We start from the raw sequence: 23,906 nt of genomic DNA on the forward strand, positions 1-23,906 counted from the left end.
GAATTAGTGAGTGGAAAACAAGTAATGAAAGGATGGAATGCGAAAGAGGAGAGAAAAGGCACAAGTGGGATAACAATTCTGCGCGTAGAAGGACGTTTTGTCTGTTGTTGAGGAATGTTGAAAAGGTCTTCAGAAATGTTAGTTCATTTTTCCTTGACTGCTAAGAGAAGATTCGTGGCTGGTGATATTGGCGTGTGCAAGAAGTTATATTAGGGAGGGATCTGTAAGCAGGAGTTTAAATATTAATGCTTTAAGGTGCTTATAAAAATATAAATGGAACATTATTATAGGACTTTCTATAAAATATTTAAGTAAAACAAGTAATTCATATTTTGCAGATATTTAATAATGGCTACCCTTATTGTATTTTACCAAAGCATATTTGTCTTGCTTCCAGAGTCCTGTATTGAACCTTTTATGTAACATCCTCATGGACCTGGACAGCAAGGACATGGTTAAATGAAGGATTTTGTGTACAAGTTGTAAATAAATGTATACATTTTAAATTAAATGTATGAAGCATTTACTTTGTAATGAAGTTCACATATTTTGTTACCCTCATATCAGCATCACATGTAAAGTAAACCTTCCTACACATTTATTATTTATGCGAATAATTTTTCCATTTTAACAAGTATTTTGTGTTTCCTTCTGTCATAATTGTTACATAAAATAGGATTCCTGAAGTGTGTGAAGCAAATAAGCATCAGAATATTGCTGCCAAAAAATGGAATTATGCGCATTTATTATTGTGTAAGTATGGTAAATATTTCTTACATTCACCATGTATTCTTGAGTCCCATTACCCCTACTTGTTCTCCATCATTACCTCTTATCTTGTCTTTCTAATGATCTTACTGCTTAACATTAATATGCTTTCAATTTCTGTATTTGTCTTAAGGTTTTCAGTCACAGAAATGTCTGCAGTGTTACATGTGATTATTAATGAGCAGCTGTAGAGTCACAGCATGGGTCTTGAATAATGTCTGAGCTTGTGCCTGAAGTGGAAATGCGATGACCCGGTAAGTGATTTCTGTATGACACAAGGTGTTGTGTTGTTTCAAATGACATAGTCATGGGGTCACCTTCAAAGAAACTCTGGTTCAAGGTGGCTTTTAGCGGAGGTGTTTCACGTTGCTGTGTAATAAGTACCTATGGGATCACTTATTAAAGCAAAGTGTGGGTGCCTACAACTGTTTCTTGCACTAATTAGTGTCGTGTATAGAGTTGTTAAAAATTCCATTTTCTTTCGTAACATTCTTGGAATTTTCTCGCCCATGACGTGGATTTTGCGAAGCCCAGTGATTTTTATTTGCGTCCAGTTATTTATATTAACACTTTGTGGACTGGTGTGCCACAAATATGTTACAAGCATTAATATGGAGATAATTTGTTTAATTTTGAGATTCTGTAGATCAGTATTGAGAAAAATGCTTACAGCTGTAGCGGTATCATAACAGAAATGATGAATTTACAAATGTATCTGTGTTTTGCAATACTTCATTTCCCTCACAGCTGAACTCATCTGCATTATTTACTTGTGAGATCCACAGTTCTTTACCTTGTGCAGTAGTGTCTCGTATATTACTCTGTAGTTTTGGTTCACAAAAAAATGAGCATCGAACACTGCGTGCTTCAGAAGGTTGAGCGGCATATTGTTGGATTATTGAACAGTTGTATCTAGTAATAACATATGTATTGGTTTGCCCCATCTACATTTGTTATTTTGAATAACACATGTTACTTTATCATGTCTGACTCCTTCTTGAGGTCTTGTGGGATGCATCTTTTAGTCCACAGAATGCCACATATTTCTTCCTTTCTAAAAGAGATTTTGCTGGCCTAACTCTGGTATAAAAATTGTCCAGGTAAATGTCATGATTTTACCTGAAGTTTTCTCTTAGAATGCCTGTATGTATATTTCCTTGTCACAGCTTAACTCCACACTATTTATACTAACATTCCATATTGATGACTTTTCTTGAATTATTATTCTGGAATTTAAGGCGGTTTTTCTGTCAGATCATTTCTTCATAGACGGTTCTTTTCATGAATCTTTGCAATATTCATCGACAGACTATATCGTAAGATGGAGGCATTATGTTGCTGCAGAACATTGGTACCTACCTATAAGACTACACATTGTTAACCCAGAATCCACAGTCTGGTGTATCATGAAGTTCTTTATTATTTAATTTCTCATTCTGAAGCCAAATAACTTCTCTTGGTCTGTATTTAAAGTCCGCTGGTAATAATTATAACAGTTTTATTACAGTGAAACTATGAAGTTGCAATGTGCTGGTTTCACCCACATGTTTATGTAGGATTTTCTGAGAAAAGAATCCCCACAGCCATCTCACAGATTTCCCACTAACTTTACCATTGTTTTCATCAGTCCATAGCAATGATTTTTGCTTAGCTCGTTACAGCTGGGTTTATGCACTTTGACTGCAGAGGAGGTATTTACCAATCAGGTAACATGTTGCTGTGTTTTTTTCCCACACATTTTTCAGTTGAGAAACAAAATTAAGATTAGTAGTATCTTATCCAAACTCTTTAATCTGCTTTCAAGGTAGTTTCCCGACATTTTTTTTGCAGAAACTTACCTTTGTGGGAATTAAACTTTGAAGTTTTATAATTTTTGTAGGAGAGAGCCTTTGTTGCTTTCAGTTGTTAAACCTGTGCTCCTGTTCAGATCTGTCTCAGTACAAGTAACTGTACCACACAGACTACCAAAACCACTAAAGAACATAACATTACATAACATGGTCAATTACTGGTTTCACTTTCACAGATTTTATCTCTGTCTCTCTCTCTCTCTCTACCCTCCCTCCCCCCTCCCCCCATTTTCTTTTTTGGCTGTTATTATGTAGTTTTTCTGTCTCTGTCTACCTGTTGAAGTGGAAAGGCAAGGTGGCCACTTGCTCACATCTCCTTGCCTCCTCACTGCATCAGTATGTATCTGCTGTGGTTCATGGTTCTGATCTCTCTGAAGTCTGCTGGTAGGTGGTGGAAGTATTTGTTGTTGTTGTTATTTTTATTTAAATTAACTTTTCATAAAATCAAAAATAAATTAATTTATGTTCACAGTAATTCTTCTACATGTAAGTAACAATGGTGATGGTTTATCATCATAATTATTTTGCTGTAATACTGTAGTTCCAAAAATCTGTAAATAGCTGTTGTAACTACGTATTTATATTTGTGCTATGACCTGTTCTACATCCTTGGCTTAGACCTATGAAGGATCTGTGGAATGTAATTCTATTCTAGTGCTAGTTCTGTGACTTCTATTACAGATTCATCCTGCCTGCTTGTAATTCAGTGTGCAACTTAACTGATCATTTCATCTCATCAATTATATTTGTAGTTTAAAGTCTACTTAAATAGTTTCGTGTAGATATTCCAGGAGTGATCTCACGCCTGTCTGCTGCTGTCATTATAACGTTTACAATTTATGATTAAATTGTTTGTCCAGTAAGTTTAAGATACATTTGGATTCTCTTTATTCTTATAGGTGTTTTACTTGAGCTAGAATTCATCATCATCTTCACTTCAGGGCATAGGAAATCTTTCTGTTTTGCCTTCAGCTTCCCATCTCTTTCTTGGATGGCCAATGTCACTTCATACTTTTGGAGCATAATGAAAGGCTTCTTTTGGTATTCTTGTTTTATCTACATTTTGCTGCATTTTAACCACCAGGCTCTGTGTAGGGCTTAATCATTGTATTTTTATTTTCGTTCTTAATAATTATTTGAGGATTATCTTTAATAGTAATTTGATCACCGTTGTGTTATCATCACCACCACTGTTCTTGTTATTGTTTTGATATGAGCTCCACTTTCAGTTCAATATGCAGATGGCCAGGTAATCGGATCATGGCGTCCAATGACAAATTTTGCATCTGTTCGACTTGTTCAGTGCCCGAAGAGCAGAGGACAGCCGTGGTCCTGTGTGCCAGCGGCCGTCTGCCCCACAAGCTGGTACTATTGCCAAATGGATGGCATGGAGCCATTTGTCTGCTGCCCTCAGCCTGTCATGCGAAAGAGTGAGTTTGTAATGTGCTGCTTGCCGAGCAGATCTTTTAATGTATGCAACTCCATGAATAGCCTTTCCTGAGAAACTAGTAGTCTCTCAGCTGGTCAGGTTTCTGCCTTTTATGGAATCTGTAGGTTTATGACCATGTTCACAATAGCCTACCATTAGTCGCTATCCTGAGCCACATGAATTCTGATAAGTATTTATCCTTTTTCAATAATATCTATTTTTATATCATTCTCCCAAGCCATCTCTTCTTTTTAGGTTTGTTTACTAACTAATGTTTAGTAGGCATTGCTCATTTCATGTATGCTACCTACCATACCCATCATCTCCTTCTTGATTTAATTATATAAGTGAGATTAGTTACACTAATTAAAATGTATTTAAATGGAACCTGTAATAAAGTTTGTGTAAACATGTGTCTGGTGTATATTCAGAATTGTCTGAAGCAAGGAGGTGCTCTATCACCATTGTTTTTAAACTTTATTTTAGAATATGTTATTAGGAAGGTCCGGGGAATCATAAAACTTCAAGGGAGTATTGTATCAAAATGTATCTTAAAAAATGGATTTGGCTGTGAAAACATGATTCAAGTTTCTCAGGACAGGATACATTGGCATTTGGATTTCGTAAAAGTAAGGGCTTTGCCCAGGTGGTCAACTATGTGATCTGTTCAAGAACGACTGTGTGCCATGGAGGAACCAGTCTATAAATGCAGAGAGTATTTTGTTTAACAGGTCCATTCATCTTCTTTGGACACACATTTTCGAAAATTGTATTTTTTGGGACTGCAGTGCATGCATTCAGTCATAATGTCTGTTCTTTGTGGTAGGGTGTACAGTTCTGTTCTAATAACTGGTGTTAGCTTTGTACATAGGTCAAATATCTTCCAGGATGTGGAATGCTGTACACTGCTGACAGAGATGTGTCTTACGTTCCTCGTGATCAGATGTTGGGAGCTGCGGTCGGTGGAATTCCTCTCCGAACTGCCACTAGCTCCCCTTGGATGGTCGCAGTTGGTGAGCAGCAGGAGAATGGTTCGGTAGATTGGTATTGTGGTGGCTCCATGCTGCAGGCCGACACAGTCCTCACGGCGGCTCATTGTTGTACTCGCAGGTGATGTATTAAGGTGATATAAGGTGTGAAATTATTTCTGTGCCCAAGCATTGCTTTATGAAGTTATGTTAGGGGCTTCACATATACTTAGTCAGGGATGGAGATGGGTGTTTAGTTACATGCTCTGGCTGCCTTTATCATTGGGAAAAAAATACCTTGTACCACTATGAAGAATATTGGCTGAGCTTCAAAAAAGTTCCTAGTGTACTGATGCATATAGGTAGAGAAAATTGGCTAAGCCTTGATAAATTGCTAATGAAGACAATTAAATGTACGAGTGTTATGCCAATTATCGTTCAGGTCTCCGGATGTCGTGCGAGTTGGAGAACTGGACTTGTCGCGACCAGATGAACAAGATGCCAGTCCTGAGGATATATCTGTGGATAGCATACACATTCATCCCAACTATAAGCCTCCGAAGTATTACAATGACATCGCGATACTAAAATTATCTCGCCGGGCAGAGTATAGTCGTTATGTGAGACCGGTCTGTCTGCCTGAGCCAAGGCAGAGGATGGCTTATGTTGGAAAACATGCTGTCCTCACAGGTTGGGGCTATCTGTCATTTGGTAAATATGAGACATTTATTACTGCAGCAATCTCAATGCTACATTTGAACTCTCTTTCATTTTGTAGTAACAAAAACAGTTTTTATGTAAAGCACATCATCGTTTTCAGGTGGTGAAAGGAGTCCTGTGTTGCAGGAAGTCAGTGTGACAATTTTCAACAACAGTGACTGTATGAGGGCATACTCTGGTTCGCTCGTTCCCCGGCGTAACTACCCTGAAGGCATCATTAACTCTCAGCTGTGTGCAGGTGATCCAAATGGCGGCAAGGATGCGTGCCAGGTACGCGGAATATCGCTGCACAATTGGTAATCAGTGACATGAACAGTCTGGGGATGGACAAAGTTACATGCTGACGAATTATACTTTCTGTGCTTTCTTGTATTAATATTGCCGTAGTTAAATCAAGGAGGCCAAAGGGGAATATACATGGCAAAAAGTAGAAACATCTCACACAGTTTGATGTAAATCTCTGTAAAAGAGGACTCTTGTATGTTTTATATCTAGTTCTTAATGAATTATTGCCATCTTGAGTGAAAAATATGAACACTGAAGTGCCAGTATCGAGTAAAGTTCTCCGTTCAGTTTGGCTCAAAAAATTCTCATCCAAATATCGATTAAATTAAATTCAAAATGTTTGTCTTCCTGTCTTTCATATAAAATGTCAAGATTAAAATACATAACATTGTGCAGTCTTTGTTCAAACAATTCTTTATTTGCAGTAACAGTTCCGGAACAAACACGGGCAACCACGGGTGAAAACTGTGGGTTCGCAAGCTTATCCAGCGACTAATAGTTTATTTAATTTCTGTGTTACTATCTCGCAGGGTGATTCAGGGGGGCCTCTTGTGGTACGCGAAGGTGACGTCCACGTCTTGGTTGGTGTTGTGTCGTCAGGCATTGGCTGTGGCTCAAAATCTTTTCCTGGAGTTTATTCAAGAGTGTCATCATTTGTAGACTGGATCAACATTCACCTCAGATAACTATTTGGTGTGTATTATATTAGTTTGTTTGTAGGCTCATTCTGTGGTCACAAACCCAACATGGCAGACACTTGAGCTCCAGAAATGTTACAGTGTCCTGAGATCAGAGACTCAGTCATGAGTTACGACGACCAGTCATTCCTTTATAATAAGTTCCTATCTTTTTGTATGTGGTATTCCTTTCTCATGAAGATGAAAAATTAAATACTTTTTGGAATTCTTTTAAAATTTTAATCTTGATTTGTCCACGTTTCTGTTTAAAAAAATGTTAACCTGTCACCAGAGATGAACTTTCTGTACATACGCCAAGAAATGTTTTGCCATGGGGGGATTAAAACTTGTGTATATGTTAAGAATTATAAATATGGCAACATTGAGAGTATTTGTGACATTCGTCATAGCAAGGATCTTCTTTTCAGTTTTGCTTATGAACTGGAAAAGCCCATCACAAGTCGTTACTCTGATAAGTGCTTTTTCTTGTCTCTATTATCCAAATTTATTATAATTTATTTCAGTCATTTAATTAATTTATGCTCGAAGTTTTGGGTACCATTTTGGAATTGAATAATGCTCAAGGCACTTGATTTTTGATTCAGTCATGACGTTTCAGAATTTAAAATATTTGTAACTTATCTTACAGCTGACAAAACATACTTCGTCTTGCGTGCCCCTAAAATGGAGGTATACACATTATCCTTACAGAATAGAAAATATTTTAATTTAAATACCCTACAGAAACAGAATATTTCACTTACATGTTTAAGAATATAGTAATCCCTTGCCAAACCGTATTTTTTATTTTCTCATTTCCTGGGACACCTTTCTGTTTCTGTTGAATGTAGGAATTTCAGGTATAAAGAGATTAATGCAAAGTGAACAATTTTCATTGCACGTCACTTTGCAATGTTCAAGTGTAATTTATGCATTTGTGGTAATTTAAATGCTGACAGGCAGTTTGATTATGTGTCCGTAGAGCATATCTTATTAAATTGGCGGTGTCAGATTTATGTTTCCAGGGACAACCCTCTGTATTTGGCAAGGAATTACTTTGCATGCCAGTCGCTTGGTTCACTAAGCAACTAAACAACACAGCCCTATTAATTTCTACGCAGATGCTGATGCTAGTCTTGTGTTATATGCCAGTATGTGGCGGGGTTAGAGGACTCCAACAGTCTTGCCTCGACGCAGGTGACCCTCCCCCGCCATCCTCACTGTAATTTTCTGACATCGCAGGCTCCACTTTCTCAACACTGTGATGAGCGTATAGGGGTGGAGTGTGGCGATGTGGTGAGCCCACGGCGTGGTGATGTCCTAGTGAATCATGACTTTGGTAGCTAGAAGGTGCTGGCACTTGTTCCTGAATTATTGGGATGTACTCTGTTGATATGGCGGTGTTTGGTGGTTGGTAATGTTGGTGGTAAGTCTGTGCAGAGCTCAGGATGAGGTCGGGACTAGTGCTGCCAGGTGGCACGTGATGCCAACCGCCTGAACTGCCATAACTGGGTCCAGACGGCATGGCACTGTTCATGATCGGGTGATGATGTTGGATGTGGTGTGTTGGAGATGGGGTGTGAGGCGCGGTGGCATGGGGAGATGGGCCGTGAGGGGGCGAGGATGACAGAGTGGTGGGGGTGGAGGGCCAGCTTATGGTGCTGCTTCCCAGTGGCGTTGAGACTGGCTGAGAAGAAACGGACCACGCGAAACTTGCTGCAGACGGAGAGAAGACCGGTGCCGTTGTGGCCTGAGGCTCAAAGGCTGCTGAAAATTATGTTATGTTTTTCAATTAATGTTCTTACATCAACAAGGATGAAAGTGATTGGACGTGAGATGTGCATGGGAAAAACAAAAAATCATGCAACATTTTGCTCGAAGTATGATTTGTGATCCACAGATAACACAGAGACCTCTGTATAAAATGAATATTATGAAATCGTTAGGTGGCTTACGGCATTAGGGCAGTAGTCAGGAAAGGAATATCCAGTTGTTCGTGACTCTTGGACCTTAGTTCTCGCACCTTTATGTCAGAATTACTCACCTGAATGAGGTGGTGAGTGAGATCTCACACGTGGTGGCTGGTATGGCGAGCTGCGCTGAGTGCGTACTGCGGTGGCAGACGGAAAACGATCGCAAGGTGCCAGAGCAGGTGGAGGCAGTCCAGGGTGATGTGATGTACCAGGGTACACTCCCTGTGGCAGGAACCAGGATCCATCTGACAGAGAAATGTTGATAATCCGGATCCATTTAATAGTTCACTCTGATACTGGAAAGTATTGGTTACACAGAAGAATATAATCACTGGGAAAGACAATGTATTTTATTTTGATAATGTTTTTTCTAATAAACATGTTGATTCCTGTTTGTGTCACCCTTTGAAATAACCAGCAGAGATCACGTTAAATCCACTGAGGAGCACAAAGTACATCCTGTACAGTAAGAGACTCACATTGTGTGTACTGCGGTTGCTGCGGCTGTGGGTAGTTGGGCATGAAATCCCGCTGGTAGAAACCGTCTGGCCTCTCTTTTGCATCCAAGAAAGCCTTTGCAAATGGGTTGTGCTTTATCTTCAATGCTGTAACCTGTAACAATTATCTTAGATGAGCGGAATTTTTATTTCTTACTGTCACTCGCAAATATTTCAAATTTGCCAATTTTTTTTAAGGATTTGGTAATTTGATGTTGTGTTATGGTTGAGGGACCGTGTGTGCATGTGAACAGAAAGGTAACATTCTAAAAGCGCAACTTACCTCTTCATTCTGGTATGCAGTGACAGCAATGAACTGAGTCTCTGGGAAAGGATATGTGAGGACACGTCGCAGTTCAGACCCCACCTTTACCAGGTGCACTCTCGGTTCGTATTTGTGTAGAGAATTTAGCATGATCTGCAAACAAGTTGGAACATTTTTTATGCCCTTTGGATTATAATGGTATAGCAGATTTGGAATTCAGTTTTCTGGCATGCTTTTCAAAGTTCAGATAATTTATTTTGCAATATATAATTCTACTTTTCTTTTCCAGATGCGACACATCTGAATGTATCATAATAGGGTCCAGTGTTGGTCCATTTACCAGTGAGAATTTATCCTATTCCACTTTGGTCCACCAGCGTACATCACCAAAAATAGTTCACGTTTCTTTATTTGTAACTGTGTGGCATTGAGGTTATGAAATTATCCAGGTCTCGCTTCTGAGATGTATTTTGGTGGCTTGCTGGAGCAAGTCTTAAACGTACAGTTCTGTCAAAGTGTACAACAAGTATGCGGTTTAGAGTAGAATTTTTTGAGATAACAATAGTTTTAAAAATGTAAGAACTTCCTGCGAAGCTCACGGTAGACAACGAGGAGAAGCCTCTGATCATCGCTGAAACACCTCATTCTTCACTTCACTCACCTGTCCATTCCCATTTGTCTTATTTGTGAGCTTCACCTTAGCGAATGAGACGGGCTCCTTCATCCAGTGTGCTCCGAAGTTGGGCGACTCTGGGTGCATGTAAATAGGGTTGGGTGGCGGCACTTCCGCCTTGCCACCGGGCACCCATTCCCCGTTCACGTATTTCCACCTGTAGCGATTATATTTGAACATGATGCGTGATCAGTTGCAGTACATAATAATGCGTACATGTTCACACCAAGCATTAGAATGTAATAGGAACCTAGTGGTCCATCGGAGAGTTGCTGGCCTCACCAAGGGCATTAGTTTATAAACCTGGCCGGATCTAATATTTAGTTTTCTGCTTCAACTCCCCATGCAGACGCCATGCCAACTTTTAAGTCTAACCTTCATATGTCCCTGCCTACTTTGTGCTCCCACTTCATTGGGCTGATAGAGATGTGTCTAGAATTGTAAAGCAGTGAATGGTTTTATCATTCCACAGGACATCACTTTTCTTCATCTCCTTCTCACTGTTGGCCTCCCACCTAATTCACTTGTTCTCCACCACCCATGAAACTACCCTTCGCTCCTACATTATAAAACTTTCTTACCTGTGTGGGTCAATTTGTACAAACTCCAGCAATACGCTGTACATGGCCTGTGGATCTAGTCCTGTGACGCTCACCTTCACCACTGGGAACATTCGTCTGTAACAAGTCCAGGGCGCGTGTTATTTGTGCTTTATTTAATGACATTTCATAATAACTCATTCTTAATTGCTCATTTGAATTAAATCTAATGAAAATTTTGTTTGAGTTAAATTACTTTCAAGTCCTTGTGCAATAAAAGTTTATAGTTCTTTATTGAACCATTTCAGTCTCTTTCACATGTTCACAAACCTAACCTACTTTCCTGAGATCAACTTAGCATTGTGGTCTCATTCCATAAAGTTTTCTAACCAAAATTTTGTGCACATTTTGTATTTTTCCCATGCCCATTATATGTAATGCCTGTTGCATTGTCTGTGAAAGCTTTATTTAGATTTTGTTGAGACTGGAAGATAAATTGAACTTCTGTTCATAAAGAGTGTTAAAAAATTAAAAAGATGCCCATAAAGGAATCATCCATAATTCAAAGTATTTTATAATTTTCTTTCTGGCTATATTAGACTGTTGGCTGGTTGGAAGTGTTTAAATTACACAAGTCACTTATCCCCCTCAGTTATATAAATAAAGCAATTAATATTTATGGAAGGTAAATTTTTCATGGTCCATCTACCATGCAGTACTGAGAACTACAGCTTTGGTATGTAGATGGCTGTGTTCTTGCAGAACTTCATTAGAGTGATTCTCATTGCTAACACTGGTGGTTGTTGATGTGAAACTGCTGTGACCATAACCAAAGAATTTTTCTTTTATTTCTATCTTCCACGAGTGAGCAGATTACTTCTGAATTACTTTGCAATACAAAACCGTAAGTAAGATATTATTTGTAGTCATATTCAAAACATTTTATAGCACAGTGAAAATAAGTGGAAACATAACCATAATTATGAATGACCCAGCAGGACTTTATTTTCATGTATACTATCACATTTTATTTGAATCCTATTCATTTATGTGCCTGTTAATATTCTCGACCATGTATTACTGACAGCTTTTAAATCCAAGACTAAATATTTGTTACTGAGGAACTAGAAGCTACAGATTCAGATAAAGTAAGTGGTAATTTTTTATGATATATCCGATGACGTCTTCATAAGTAAACATTGATATGTTAGTAGAAGTTGAGGTGCAAATGACTGGAGATTTATATTTGTGTGGTTATGTAAATAATGCTTTGGGTCATATCTGATAATATGACCACATTTTTGTAAGCAGAGAGAAATTTGCTACATAAGAATTGTCAGCCGCGTGTCTTGGAATTATTAATGAATCGTGAACTCTATACTAGAAGCGTGCTCAGTCAGTACTTTCAGAACACAGTTCAGCATTTCAGTTTGCTTTTGGAAGAAATTACGTGTTCATTGAAATATGTGAGAGAGCATTACGGAACATAGAGGAAGGATGCATTGGCGAGTGAACGTACGCACACGACTTTGATTTCAAGAAGCAGATTTGAACAGCGATGATTTTCCAAGATGAGAAAGTGACTAGTTTATGTCTGTACAGGGACTGATTTCAGTTGACGATTCTCTTGGATGCTATTAATGAGATAACGCTGATAAGATTTAGGTTTGAAGCTGGGACAGTGTGCAGTGATGAGAACAGGTATCAATTTTTGGATTAAGCCACAGAAAAGTAGGTCTCTCGGCAACAGAATTGGAAGATAAGAACTAAAGTGGTCCATTCAAATTGTATTTTGAATGTTCGATGCAGATGCTGGCCAAACGAAACCCCATGATTGGGTCCCTCAGTGGACAGCGTGTTCTTAAAAAATGAGTTTCAAAAGGACCCTGGTTCATCACCAGCTGCTTGTGAATCAGCCTTGTCATCATTCTGCTTACATATTTTGTTCTTGAAAAGCAATTTGACACTGATGGACGTAGATTAGACTCTCTTTACTTAAGATGCTTTCTAATAATAGAATGTTTAATGACGTCTTAACTGCGTAACAAGTGCCGATTATGAAACGTAGGTTAGGGGTGGTTATTAATAACGTGGAGGGGGGCGAAGGTTATGGACTATTGTCTGAAAGATGCTGAGGAAGACCACGTACAATCGAACACAAAAGCCTGTTTCTTGGACAATAATCGAACAGAATACGTAACGGGATTAAACCGGCTCAGGATCGTACCCAGTCGCGGGATTTACGTAATGTAAACCATATGAGGTACGGCTCGAAATTGCACTGCGATAATTATTAATTATATGTTAATATACGACACGACGTTTACCACGGAGAGCTGAACATTCGAATGTGTAATTCGCGCACTGTTCATTTGATTTTTGGACAGGATCTTGCGTTTGATGTGACGTCAAGCCCTGAAGATGTACGAGCAGAGATGCAACTTAAAATTCTTAATGATCGTTGTTACGGGCTGGGTGGGTCCCAGAGCCCATCCGCTATAAAACTGGTTCTCAATCTGTGGTACCAGATACGCTTTTCGGAGTTGCCATTACAGCATACCTTCCGTTCTTTGCACATTGTTTGATCCCGCAGATATTTTGTTCCACGCTTAAGGCTGATGGTTACTTTATAGGTCTTGAATATTTCGTAGCTACAGTTCAGAAGGAACTTTATGGACACCCTGTACATACTTACAGCGTTAATTAAAATTGAAAGTGTAGGATTTCAGCAAAGGTAAATGTACGAGTCTACGTTTTTTCTGCCAGAAATACGAAAGTAGGTTGTTTCTTTTTTGGGTGGGGTACCAGACTATTCTTTGATTTCGTCAGGGGTACTAAAACTCTGAGAACCTTTGGCTTAAAGAATCGAAATATCGCAGAAAACCTACACAACAGTTTAAGTTAGGTTTTTAAAACAATCTACGCTTTTGTTTAATGTTTTCAGAGATGTAATTAAAATTGTGTTACATTTTTTGGGTACATTTTAAATGCTGAGCGGCGCAATTATTAGAACGTTTAACTTATTTAAAGTAAATATCTTTTTGAGAAGGAGATAACAGAGCATTGGGGCGTTTTCTGAATCCAATCTACAGCCCCAAATTCGATTTCAATATTACAATATTATCTTTCCATCTACGCCTATGTCTACCTAATGGTCTCCTATTTTCGGATTTTCTGACTAAACGTTGTGCATTTATCACTTGTTACGTGCATGCTGCGTGCCGTGCCCATCTCATAAACTATTATTGCCAGTATTAAGTTGAACATAAACGCAGTTAGGTGGAGGTGAGTGCAGACAGACAGAAGTCTGCAAACACAGCTTTAATGGGAATCTAAGACACAGAAGAGTTCATCCACGTGAGAATGATTTATGCAAACGCTACGCAATGCTCGTAAATCTTTAAATTTTTTTGTTTATATTTTAAGCAAGATACAGAAACGAAGTGTTCTTGATTCAAAATGTTCGCTATTCGTAGATAAAAAAAAAAGATGGTAGATTTCTGCCAAAATTTTTATTCTCTCGTTTAAATCGATGTTCGTTTCTAAAGTTTTGGTCGATAATAGGATTTAAATTCTCAGTCTCATGACATGACTGAATGAACGTGTTTGTTTTGAGGTAGTGTGTACCTACCTGTGTTAATGATTTCTGGTTAGGACAATTCGCGAGGTGTTTAAGACCTCAAAAGCTGGTCATTAGTAACTCTAAACGCCACCGCTAACAAAACAACATCGCAACTTTGTGATGTCCCACAAAGAAGCATCAATCATGCTCTTAAACAATGCACGGTTTAGCGTTGCTTTCGAGTCTCCCACCGTTCGTTAAGAGAAAAATACAAAATGGCGAGTGCCGCGTCGACTCTGGAAATTTCTGATCCAAACAGCTTCATGATTCATCGCCATTGACCTAATATCATAAAACTGTAATACCAATAATTAGCTGTTGCATTGTGCTGTAGTACTGTTATAGTTACCGACGTTTCGGAGGAATATGTCGCCTCTGTTTCCAGCGTAGGAGGAGAGAATCATGTTATCGCTAGGGTCATTTATTTTAACGCAAACTTCCTTTGCTTATGAAAGTTGTATTCGGTTTTAGGGCTCTACCTCATAATATTACCCATTATGTGACGTTTGTTCATATGTACGACGTTTCGGGAGCTGGCTGTAATGCAGTCGCCTCGATGGCATGTTGGAGTCGTATATTAGCGTGGCGTTCAAAAGTTCTCGGGTTGTATCCCGGTCTTCGCCGTTGATCTTAGAATAAAAGGTAATAATTCGTCAGTATAACAACCAGTCGATATCCGTCTTCTGGGTTATTGCGCTGTGTAGTCTGGTCGATGTTTACCAACGTTTCAGAGGTCATACTGCCTCCGTCATCAGAGTATGAAGATTTCCGTCTTCTGGGTTTTTGCGCTGTGTAGTCTGGTCGATGTTTACCAACGTTTCAGAGGTCATACTGCCTCCGTCATCAGAGTATGAAGATTTCCGTCTTCTGGGTTATTGCGCTGTGTAGTCTGGTCGATGTTTACCAACGTTTCAGAGGTCATACTGCCTCCGTCATCAGAGTATGAAGATTTCCGTCTTCTGGGTTATTGCGCTGTGTAGTCTGGTCGATGTTTACCAACGTTTCAGAGGTCATACTGCCTCCGTCATCAGAGTATGAAGATTTCCGCTGTGAGAACCTCAAGTCTTACATAACAACCAGTCATCTGAAGGTAATGGAGCTAACTTCCGAAACGTCGTGTACTTCTCAGACAATTTAAGGTTATAGTGAAGGTCATTATTCAGGAACCCCTTAGGAAATGTTTGACCTCGCTCTTTCATAAAGACATTTGGTGTTCACTTCAGGAAGTTAGAAACTTTGTGAGTGACGTCTTCTTAAACCGAGTTTTGTGACTCATTTGGGGACTTTATTTGCATGTACAGCGCTAGGAAGGAAACTTCCAGTTTCTGAGACGCTGTAGGGCTATCTTACGAGTCGATACTCTGACAGCTCGTCCCTGTTTGTGTGAGGTTAAGTGCGAGCAGATTCCACGAATAATTTCCAACACAGTAACTTCAGCAAACGAACCGTGTTGTCCTTAAGAATTAGCATCACAAGTGAGCGATTTCGTGTGCTGAACCACTGCACGTCAGAACCTGAGACGGCCTGCAGCGTCTCGAAAGCACGAAGGAAGGAAGAGATGCCCTCGAAGAAACTTCTGGAGTAACGCCGATGTTGAATCGAGAGACTTTTGGGCAGTTGAGGCCGGAAGTGTTGATAGGAGGCTATGCAACCCGCAATTCTTCATTGCCGATGTTCATCTTCGGGGTTCTCATATCTGGATTTACGGTTTGCCTCCATCTTCAGGAATAAATTTTTACCGCAGGTAAAAATTTGCAGACGAAGATTAACCGGAAGAAGATCTTGCTTCTCGCGCTGGCCCTCGAGACCGGAAGTCTGTGTTCAGGAAGTCCAAGGTACTTAATTGAACTCTGCAAGAACGTGTACAAAGAGATCGTGGCCTGTTTTACGCCTTGCGTTTCGGTAATTTTTTTATTGTTAATGTGGATCCTGTTTGTGGGAGATGGCGTCGTGTACTGACGACGTTTCGGAGACGCTTACTGTCTCCATCTTCAGAGCTGTGACTACCAAACGGTCTCTCTCTCTCTCTCGATACTTATCGATGTATAGGAAATAGTCCCTCTTGCCACCGCCGAGGGTTTCATGGTTCAGTCAGTGAATGGAGCGAACAGCGGTCGACAGATTTTCTCTTCCGGGGATTCTCCCGACATCTTCCGGTTCATCAGCTGTTACGTTCGACATTCGACGTCGTACAAAACATATTTCGTTTTCACTCAGTTGAGGCTCTGGATTAATCTGGCTCAGGATAGGGACCATTAGTAAGCTGTTGTGAATGCGGCGATGAACCTTATTTCCCGGCAGGGATGGTGAGAGCTTCGAGAGTAGGACTCTGATTGGCCAGACCCAGAATTGTGGGTACAGCGATGACTGTCTTTGTCTGGTAGACGTGGACCGACGTTTCAGAGGTCGTTGCTGCCTTGACGATGGAGGCAGAACGATTCAGAACTGGGTCGTGCCGATAGTTCCGCCAGTTCTTGTTGCTGTGTAAGTTTAGATTCTTTCTGAAGCCGCCATCGGGTCGCTGGTCGTAGTTTACCGACCCTGGTGTAACGAATGTTGGAAAGCTCCTTTCTGTTGCCATGGTGAAAGAGAGAAACCCAAGAGTGTTTGTACCTGGGTGAGTGTCTGGGCAAACACGAAGGTGCTAATAAGCCCCCCGGTTATTTCCACAGGCAGACCTACTCCCACGAAACGAAGTGCCTGGCTGCCTACGTCACACTGGCGATGAGATGCGATGGGTCTAGGACGCAACTAATATTCGATATTTCTTATTTGTCTGTTTGCCACGCTGTTTTGCATGAGTCCCAGCTACTTTGCTTAAAAGGATGTACATTGCCAGTCACAGCGCTGCAGTTTTTAGCCCTGGAACAGACGCCATTTTGAAGAATGTGGCCACAGTCGCTTAACGCGTGAGATCGCTTAATTCCCGGGTCGAACTTGCTTTTAATTTTCCACACAATTTTCATATGGACGTAAAAATCGGTTTTCACAACGCTTTATTAACGCACATGTAATGCGCGAACAAGATTAAGTTGTGGACACACAGCAACTGTAATTGTCTCTCTGTTCGTGAAGAAGTGTCTCATGCTACGAGCGAAACACATATTTTAAAATAACACGTTTCCATCTTCGTGTTCTGGGTAGTAACACCTTGTGGACTTGCAGGTACATGCAAACGTTTCGGAAGAAAATACTGCCTCCATCATCAGGGCTAAAAATGACTCATGGCGTCAGTATGTTCCTCCGAAACTTTCGTGCCAACCTACAAGACCATGTTGACAACTTATGATCTCAGATTCTGTGCGTAATCTCCACCAATAAGTCAGTCTATTGTACCACAAACTGGTGACTTAGACTTGTTATTGAATATCTGCCAACGATAGACTAATTGCGTTTCGGGCGTTGTCTGCGCTGCCATCTTCGGGTTACAGAATTCTTAATTTTTTTTTAAATTTTAAGATGCTGCAGCTGTTGGAATAAAATTCAGGACTCTGTTGATGCCAGGTCAGTAGTCTAACGTGACCTACATACGTCGTTCATTGTACCCCACAGTCGGACATCCTCGGCGAAATCTGTAGGCGTGTTTACTGACGCTGTGTCAAAACGTAAGCAGTTCTTTACGAAATCGTCCACGGCCCATTTGACGAGTTTTTTGGAGGCGAGGAGATGAAGGCACGAGGGAAACAGATTATTCTCCGTCGAATTCTAGCGAGCGCCTTCTCTCATGCGTGCTACATTTCCTACTGTTCACGAACGCTGCGAGATGAAGATGGCACGAAGGTCCACCCAGCCCAGTTTTCACTCTCTTACGTATTTCTTTCTGTGATAATTTAACGATGCTTTGTCGACTTCATAGGTTAATTGTAGCGTGTGACGAAGTATGAATCGGGAAGGACACGGCCAGAAACTGATGCGATTCATCTTTGACGTGCTGTGTCAGAATTTGCGTGGAGCGAGAATGAAGGTGCCCTGGCCTAGGTTCGAACACTTGTCCGTGTTTGCAAATGCATTCGACCTTTGATCTTGCCTCTGAGTGGCTGGACACAGATTTCCGTCTGTTCCGCCCGGGTGCGCTCTGAAAGCTGTTTCTGTGATTGACATAACGTGCACAATAGCAACTGATGATTGATGCTGATGAACTGCGCCATTTGCTAGTTGGTGACAATGTCTAGATACAACACAACACACATGTACTAACTAAACACCTTTTTTTTAAAACAAATTTCGTGTTTACACACGACATGGAGACGCTAAATTTCTCACGTTAAAACTTCCATAACAGTGTCTATAATTGTGAGTAAGGCGTTTCGGATTCCGTTGAATGAACGTGAGTACGGATGAGACGCTGCCTGTTGCCCCCTCGTCCACCAGCCAAACGTACGACGACGCTTAATACGGGGACATAGTTCTGGAGGACCGGGATTTTACCAATATGGCGGCCACGCGAAATACTTTATTCGATGAACCACGTGTGAATTAAACAGTGCAAGAATGATGTAACGTGGGTCGTGTCGCTCCTTTTGAACTGCCTTTCCCAGAAGAGGAAACTTCAGAAAAGTAATGTTAATTTTCGGCACTGAATTACGTATAAATTAACGGCATGACGTTTCCTAAAGGTATAATCCGTGTCAACGGCGAGTGTTAGGCGTTCTTTACGCGTAGCATAGAATGTTAAATGCTAAAGTCGTTTCGGCCTGAGACCTAGTAGCTAGCAACTGAGTTGTTCGTGAAAGTATCTGGTAAAGTCTGATATAGACCCTAAACCTAATTAATAACGTGCAAGTTAGGAAATGTATGCATAGCGAAACGTCTTCTGGGTTTTAAATCTGTGAAAGAGGCTGCTCACTGAGCCTACGACATGCCACTGCTTGAAGTGACTTTGTTTAAGTACCTTGGAAACCGTAAGACTTATTTCACACACACAAAAAAAAATATATATTTCATTCTCGACTTTTATCTAAATCTTTTGCCTGAAACATTTTTTTTGTCCTGGATACATTTTCGGCGAGACACGAAGTTAACCGGAATTGAAATGTGTCGACAAATTTCGGAAGCTCTGTCCAATATCAGATGTTAACGAGAAAATCCGTTCAGCTTTCCTCCAGTTCTTACGAGCGTTCGGAGCCCGGAGATTTGTGTTTCGCTTCGACTATGTTCAGTACGAGCATCTACATCGCCAGTAATGAGGCCCCTTTACAAACATGGAGCGTACCCCCCCCCCTCCCGCCCCCCATATTAGAATAAAAATTGCTTCAGAACACTGCAAGAAGGAAACAAAAGTTCTGATTTCGCTGGAGTCTGCACCAGACTTACACAAATATTAATAAACATTGATTTAGTAACGTATACTCAGTACACGAGAAATGCAGAATTATGTAGTGGGTGAGAATCGTCATAATAAATTGGGTTTTAATATATAATGAAGCCTAAAATTAACACATTTTCTGTATGTGCATGAAACCAAAGTGACCACATTTACATTTATCACGCGTGTTACAACTGCCATATCGCTGTTTATTCTCTATATTTCAGACGTTATGGCTTACTAATCTGTAGTTAAACATTTGTAAGTTTTGCGATATTACGTACGTCGCTGGCTGCCGTATCGTCCGTCGTCTTCCTGGCTCGCCCTCCGCCGACACCACGAACTTTTCGAACGCGTGTAGAATCCTTTTTGGAGCCCTATTGTCCAATTCGCTTCTTCGAAGGACGACGTCACGCGTTTGACACATGCACAACGCAAACATTTTAAACGAACCCGCACGCACACGAGAAACGAGGCTTTCAAACACACGAAACTCTCTCGACTCTGGAGCGGTCCATGCGGGACGTTCTTCGCGCGTGACTCACAACGATTCCCAAACCGTGTTCCGCGGGTTGACGAGGGGCGTCTCTCTAGAAATGCTCGTTTATCCCGATTCTGACGACATTTCCCACATCCTCTTGTGACACTTGGTTGAGACATCTTTTTCTGGGTCTTCCCATGGGTCTGTTTACCTTAATTATTTTTTATCCTCGTAATCCCCGTTCTGTTTGCATGGCCAACTCACTGCACCATCTTCTCTAAATCCAGTCTATCAGCACTCGTTTCGAAACTACAAAAATTACTTAGCAATATTTATGTTAGGGAAAATTGACAAATTGTTACATTTCTCATCAGTCTTTATTGGCCGAAATTTATTATAGGACTGATCACTCGATAATTATCGTTGTATATCATAAATTATTGTACCCAAACCAATATCTTTACCGGGGATCGTACCCAGGACAGATTTCTGGTTCGTAATGTTTCTGCTGTTATATCCCCGTCGAAACAGGGAACTTTGGTTCTGGCCCCGTTTATGTATCGTGCTTACTTCCCGAGCTATGGAAACCTAACCTTACATAACCTAACCTAACCTAACCTAACCTTACATAACCTAACCTAACCTAACCGGACGCCGATTTCTGAAATCTTTTCCCTCCAAAATTCGTGTGTCCGCCATATTGTAATAACTGGTTGTGGTGTATTAAATGTTAGGTTAGGTTGGGATCGCCAGTAGTACCACAACATACATCCTACATTTCATCAACGTTCGTGAAGTAGTTCCCCAGTTGAAACATGCGTTCGGAAGGACGGACATTCTCTCTGTGCAAATTGTGTGAAGAACTCTTAATGATATCATAAATGCGGTCCTCACCTCCAAGAAAACACGCCACATGATCGTTACAAATGCATGAGAAATTTTGATCACGTTTAGGGAAAGTTTTTATCTCTTTCTGAGAATGAGGCGAAGCGTCTAGGACCAAGGAGCGTGCAGAACAGCACGTGGCAACCACCAGATCGCTTACCGCCCGTTCTTCGTGACGATCATCTCGTTGGTGAGGCACTGAAACTTGGTCCAGAGGTCCCGATCGTCTAGGGTCACTTGCAGATCCCGTTCCGTGGGGTCCCCCTTACAGCGTCCCGCCGTCAGCTCAGATTCAACAGCAGACAGGATGTGCGACTGCGCCATCCTGGAAGCGCACCTCCGAGCTCTGGCGTCTGAAAAAAGAAATGCCCCTGAAACTAATCTTAGACTAGGAAAACGGCTAACTTATAATCGTCTGTACAAGAGGAGATTCATTTTCACAGAAACGGGGTGTTAGCTTTTTTCAAGCTTGGGCCCAGTAATCGTGAATTTGAGATTCTCACGGCGACGAGTACGAAGTTGGTCCTGATGATGGAGGCAGCAAGGACCTCCGAAAGTTTGTTGAACTTCTACCGCATTGTAAGACGCTGCAGCCAAGGAGAACAGAGCCAACTTCGTCGCGAGGAGATTCCTACGACTCTTTGTTACTCTTGTCTTATCTCCGCGACGGACAGACGGACATTTGACACTGAAACTTGTCCACAGTTTGTACGAGCAAAAATGAACCGCAATTTCCAGTTGCTGTCGCTCTAATGTCTTCGACAAGATCTGTCGGCTGGGGGGAAAAGAATTTTACGCGATCAGGCAGAAATTACTGTTAATCCTCTGTGCGGAACGCACAAGTTAGCTCAGCGGCAGTCGAATTGCTTTCAGCCGACCTCCGGGAAAATTACGATCGAGCCCTTCGGATTTTGCGTTCGGGCCGTACGTGAACCTGGCACTCGTCCCTCCATGGCCTGTCGTCCGGTTGTCATGGCAACGAATTTCCGAGCATTAACACGTGCCGTGGGTCATGAGCAGGCGGAGGTCCGGTTTCTTTCCGTGACCTTCCGAATTGATTATTCGCTGATGTTTCGACGATGCGGAGGCCATTATGAGGTATTTACAGTGTCTCTGCCTAACTACGTGGAGTAGAGTCCTTGGTGGAAAGCTGACAGTCTCTCAGCTAGTCAGAAGATTAGTGCAGTTTCAATTCTGGCAGCCCACGTCAGCTGATGCAATGTCTGTCCGCCTGTGTATGTATGCGTCATGTTATGTTGATAGCCCGATTCTACGTCATTTCTGTTTGCAGTTTTGACTCTCGTGTCTTCCTCAAAGGTACAATTAGAGTTTTATCGTGTCATCATCGATTGGTGTGTTCTTGGAAGGATTTTACTCAGGCATGGCAATTATAATATTTTATTTTGAATGATTATACGGAAAGACTTCCTCATAACAGGGAATAATTTATCATCAAGAACGACAAAATACATAAATAAATATCTTGCTGTCTATGCGCAGTCAACTTTTATTGCTACAGACTCAAAACACTCTTGGTTTTACCCGAATTTATTTTAACGTCAATCTAATCTCTATATTTGTAGGGCTCCTCAAATGTCAGCATTTGGAGGCCCTCACAAACCGCGTGTCTACACTAACAGAGCCGAAGGCCCGTAAGAATTAGGCCTAAATACGGAACAGTCCGTACTTAACCTAACCTACACCCGATTTTCTCGTGCGTTTTTAAGCCACGGGATTCTGAGTGGTCCAGGATACGTTTGAAGACATCCCAAGTGAGCCTCTTAAGACATTTCAAAATTGATTTTTTTATTCTCTGCTGGTTAAATTGTTTTTCGAAAGAGGGCTCTGATATTATCTGTGACTTATTTACTGAGTATTCGAGATGTCGGTGTGAATATTTCTCGTTGCCACTCTAACAACTTTAATTTCTAACGCTGCCATGGCAACCGCGCGCCGTGAACGGATTCTGCACAGGGGACGGGTCTCTTGGTCCGGGGTGCGACACCGAGAATATTTGACTTTTCTTGGTGTTCGTTCGTAAGGTCACGTGGGAATTAAGAACGCGTTAATGGAGGACGCCGTGAGAAATTGAGTCAGCTGCTCTCCTGGTAAAAAGATTTGTCCGGGGTCCGCGTGTCTGTAACTTCTTAGAAAACATTAAGGATTCATTAACGCGTCACACGCCACCTGCATCTAATCCAGCTTCAATATTTGACATCTATTCGGTGTCCTGAGTAGTTTATTTCCTTGTGGCTCTCAGACGAAAAATTTTATGCGCAATTCTTATATCTTCCGAGCGTGATACATGATTTTGTCACATCTAACACGCCGTATCAATGTTAAATTAAGAGTGCAAATCGTGATACCCTTAATGACATCCTCTGTCGTCCACACAGAAAACAACAAGTGATAAATGAGATACGTGGTTTCGTCCAGAACGAGCGTTCCCCTAACATTACTGCCCGCCAAATTCTTGTGTTTTGAGGCTCCGGTGACCGGGTTACATTGACGTCGTCGTCCGAGGAGTCTCGCTGTTAAAATCTTCGCCCCGAAGGAAATTACAGCGTCCTCTGGCGGACAGCGGACACCAAAACACACCCAAGAGCATTCTCTCACTTCTGAAGATTACCTTTCGACACTCAGCGACCACCAGAGGTCGAAATGTCTCACGAGACCAATAATCAGAACGCACTACTATGAAAACGAAGCTAATTATTGTCCCACTATTCCACACGACAATGCCAATTGTGGACACACTTCTCACACCCTGGCTACTCGTCACTCCGTTCCCGAATGCGTTCCATCATCCGCGGTTCCCCTTCTACTCGGTTCCGCCACAAACCCCGCCCATCGGACGCGTCATTGGTTGCCTGTGAGACCATCGCGCTCGCTCATTGGTGGGTAGGACACACCCTTCCACTCATCACGAATTGGGGTGGGGGGGAGGCGATAATCGGCCCAGAAGTTTC

At 41.3% G+C, this 23,906-nt stretch overlaps 2 protein-coding genes across 9 annotated transcripts; one reads left to right on the forward strand and one right to left on the reverse strand.

Annotated features, from left to right (window-relative positions):
• Nucleotides 1-664: 664 nt before the first annotated feature.
• Nucleotides 665-10,943, forward strand: LOC110836750 (venom protease). Of its 6 annotated transcripts, none has more exons than XM_022078298.2 (7): nucleotides 665-3,002; nucleotides 3,848-4,048; nucleotides 4,935-5,157; nucleotides 5,458-5,726; nucleotides 5,836-6,005; nucleotides 6,551-6,713; nucleotides 9,722-10,943. In XM_022078298.2, exons 1-6 carry the CDS (start codon nucleotides 2,957-2,959, stop codon nucleotides 6,704-6,706), a joined length of 1,065 nt encoding a protein of 354 aa, XP_021933990.1. In that variant the 5' UTR covers nucleotides 665-2,956; the 3' UTR covers nucleotides 6,707-6,713; nucleotides 9,722-10,943. The 6 variants fall into 6 exon arrangements, with proteins under 6 accessions (XP_021933990.1, XP_021933992.1, XP_087197210.1 ...); XM_022078300.2 differs by having other exon boundaries at nucleotides 3,922-4,048; XM_087341084.1 differs by having other exon boundaries at nucleotides 665-2,954.
• Nucleotides 6,417-23,717, reverse strand: byn (T-domain transcriptional activator brachyenteron). 3 transcript variants are annotated; one of them, XM_087341077.1, is made up of 8 exons: nucleotides 23,567-23,717; nucleotides 21,098-21,290; nucleotides 10,687-10,782; nucleotides 10,094-10,262; nucleotides 9,451-9,585; nucleotides 9,150-9,282; nucleotides 8,742-8,915; nucleotides 6,417-8,461 (listed from the first exon to the last, which is right to left on the reverse strand). In XM_087341077.1, exons 2-8 carry the CDS (start codon nucleotides 21,259-21,261, stop codon nucleotides 7,839-7,841), a joined length of 1,494 nt encoding a protein of 497 aa, XP_087197203.1. In that variant the 5' UTR covers nucleotides 21,262-21,290; nucleotides 23,567-23,717; the 3' UTR covers nucleotides 6,417-7,838. The 3 variants fall into 3 exon arrangements, with proteins under 3 accessions (XP_087197203.1, XP_021933935.1, XP_087197202.1); XM_022078243.2 differs by having other exon boundaries at nucleotides 6,417-8,464; XM_087341076.1 differs by lacking the exon at nucleotides 23,567-23,717 and adding an exon at nucleotides 23,304-23,469 and having other exon boundaries at nucleotides 6,417-8,464.
• Nucleotides 23,718-23,906: the final 189 nt, after the last annotated feature.

This window comes from Zootermopsis nevadensis, unplaced genomic scaffold, assembly GCF_977971745.1.
Source record: "Zootermopsis nevadensis isolate Lab colony 2312 unplaced genomic scaffold, Znev_1.0 Znev_ptg000061l, whole genome shotgun sequence".
NCBI classification, from domain to species: Eukaryota; Metazoa; Arthropoda; class Insecta; order Blattodea; family Termopsidae; genus Zootermopsis; species Zootermopsis nevadensis.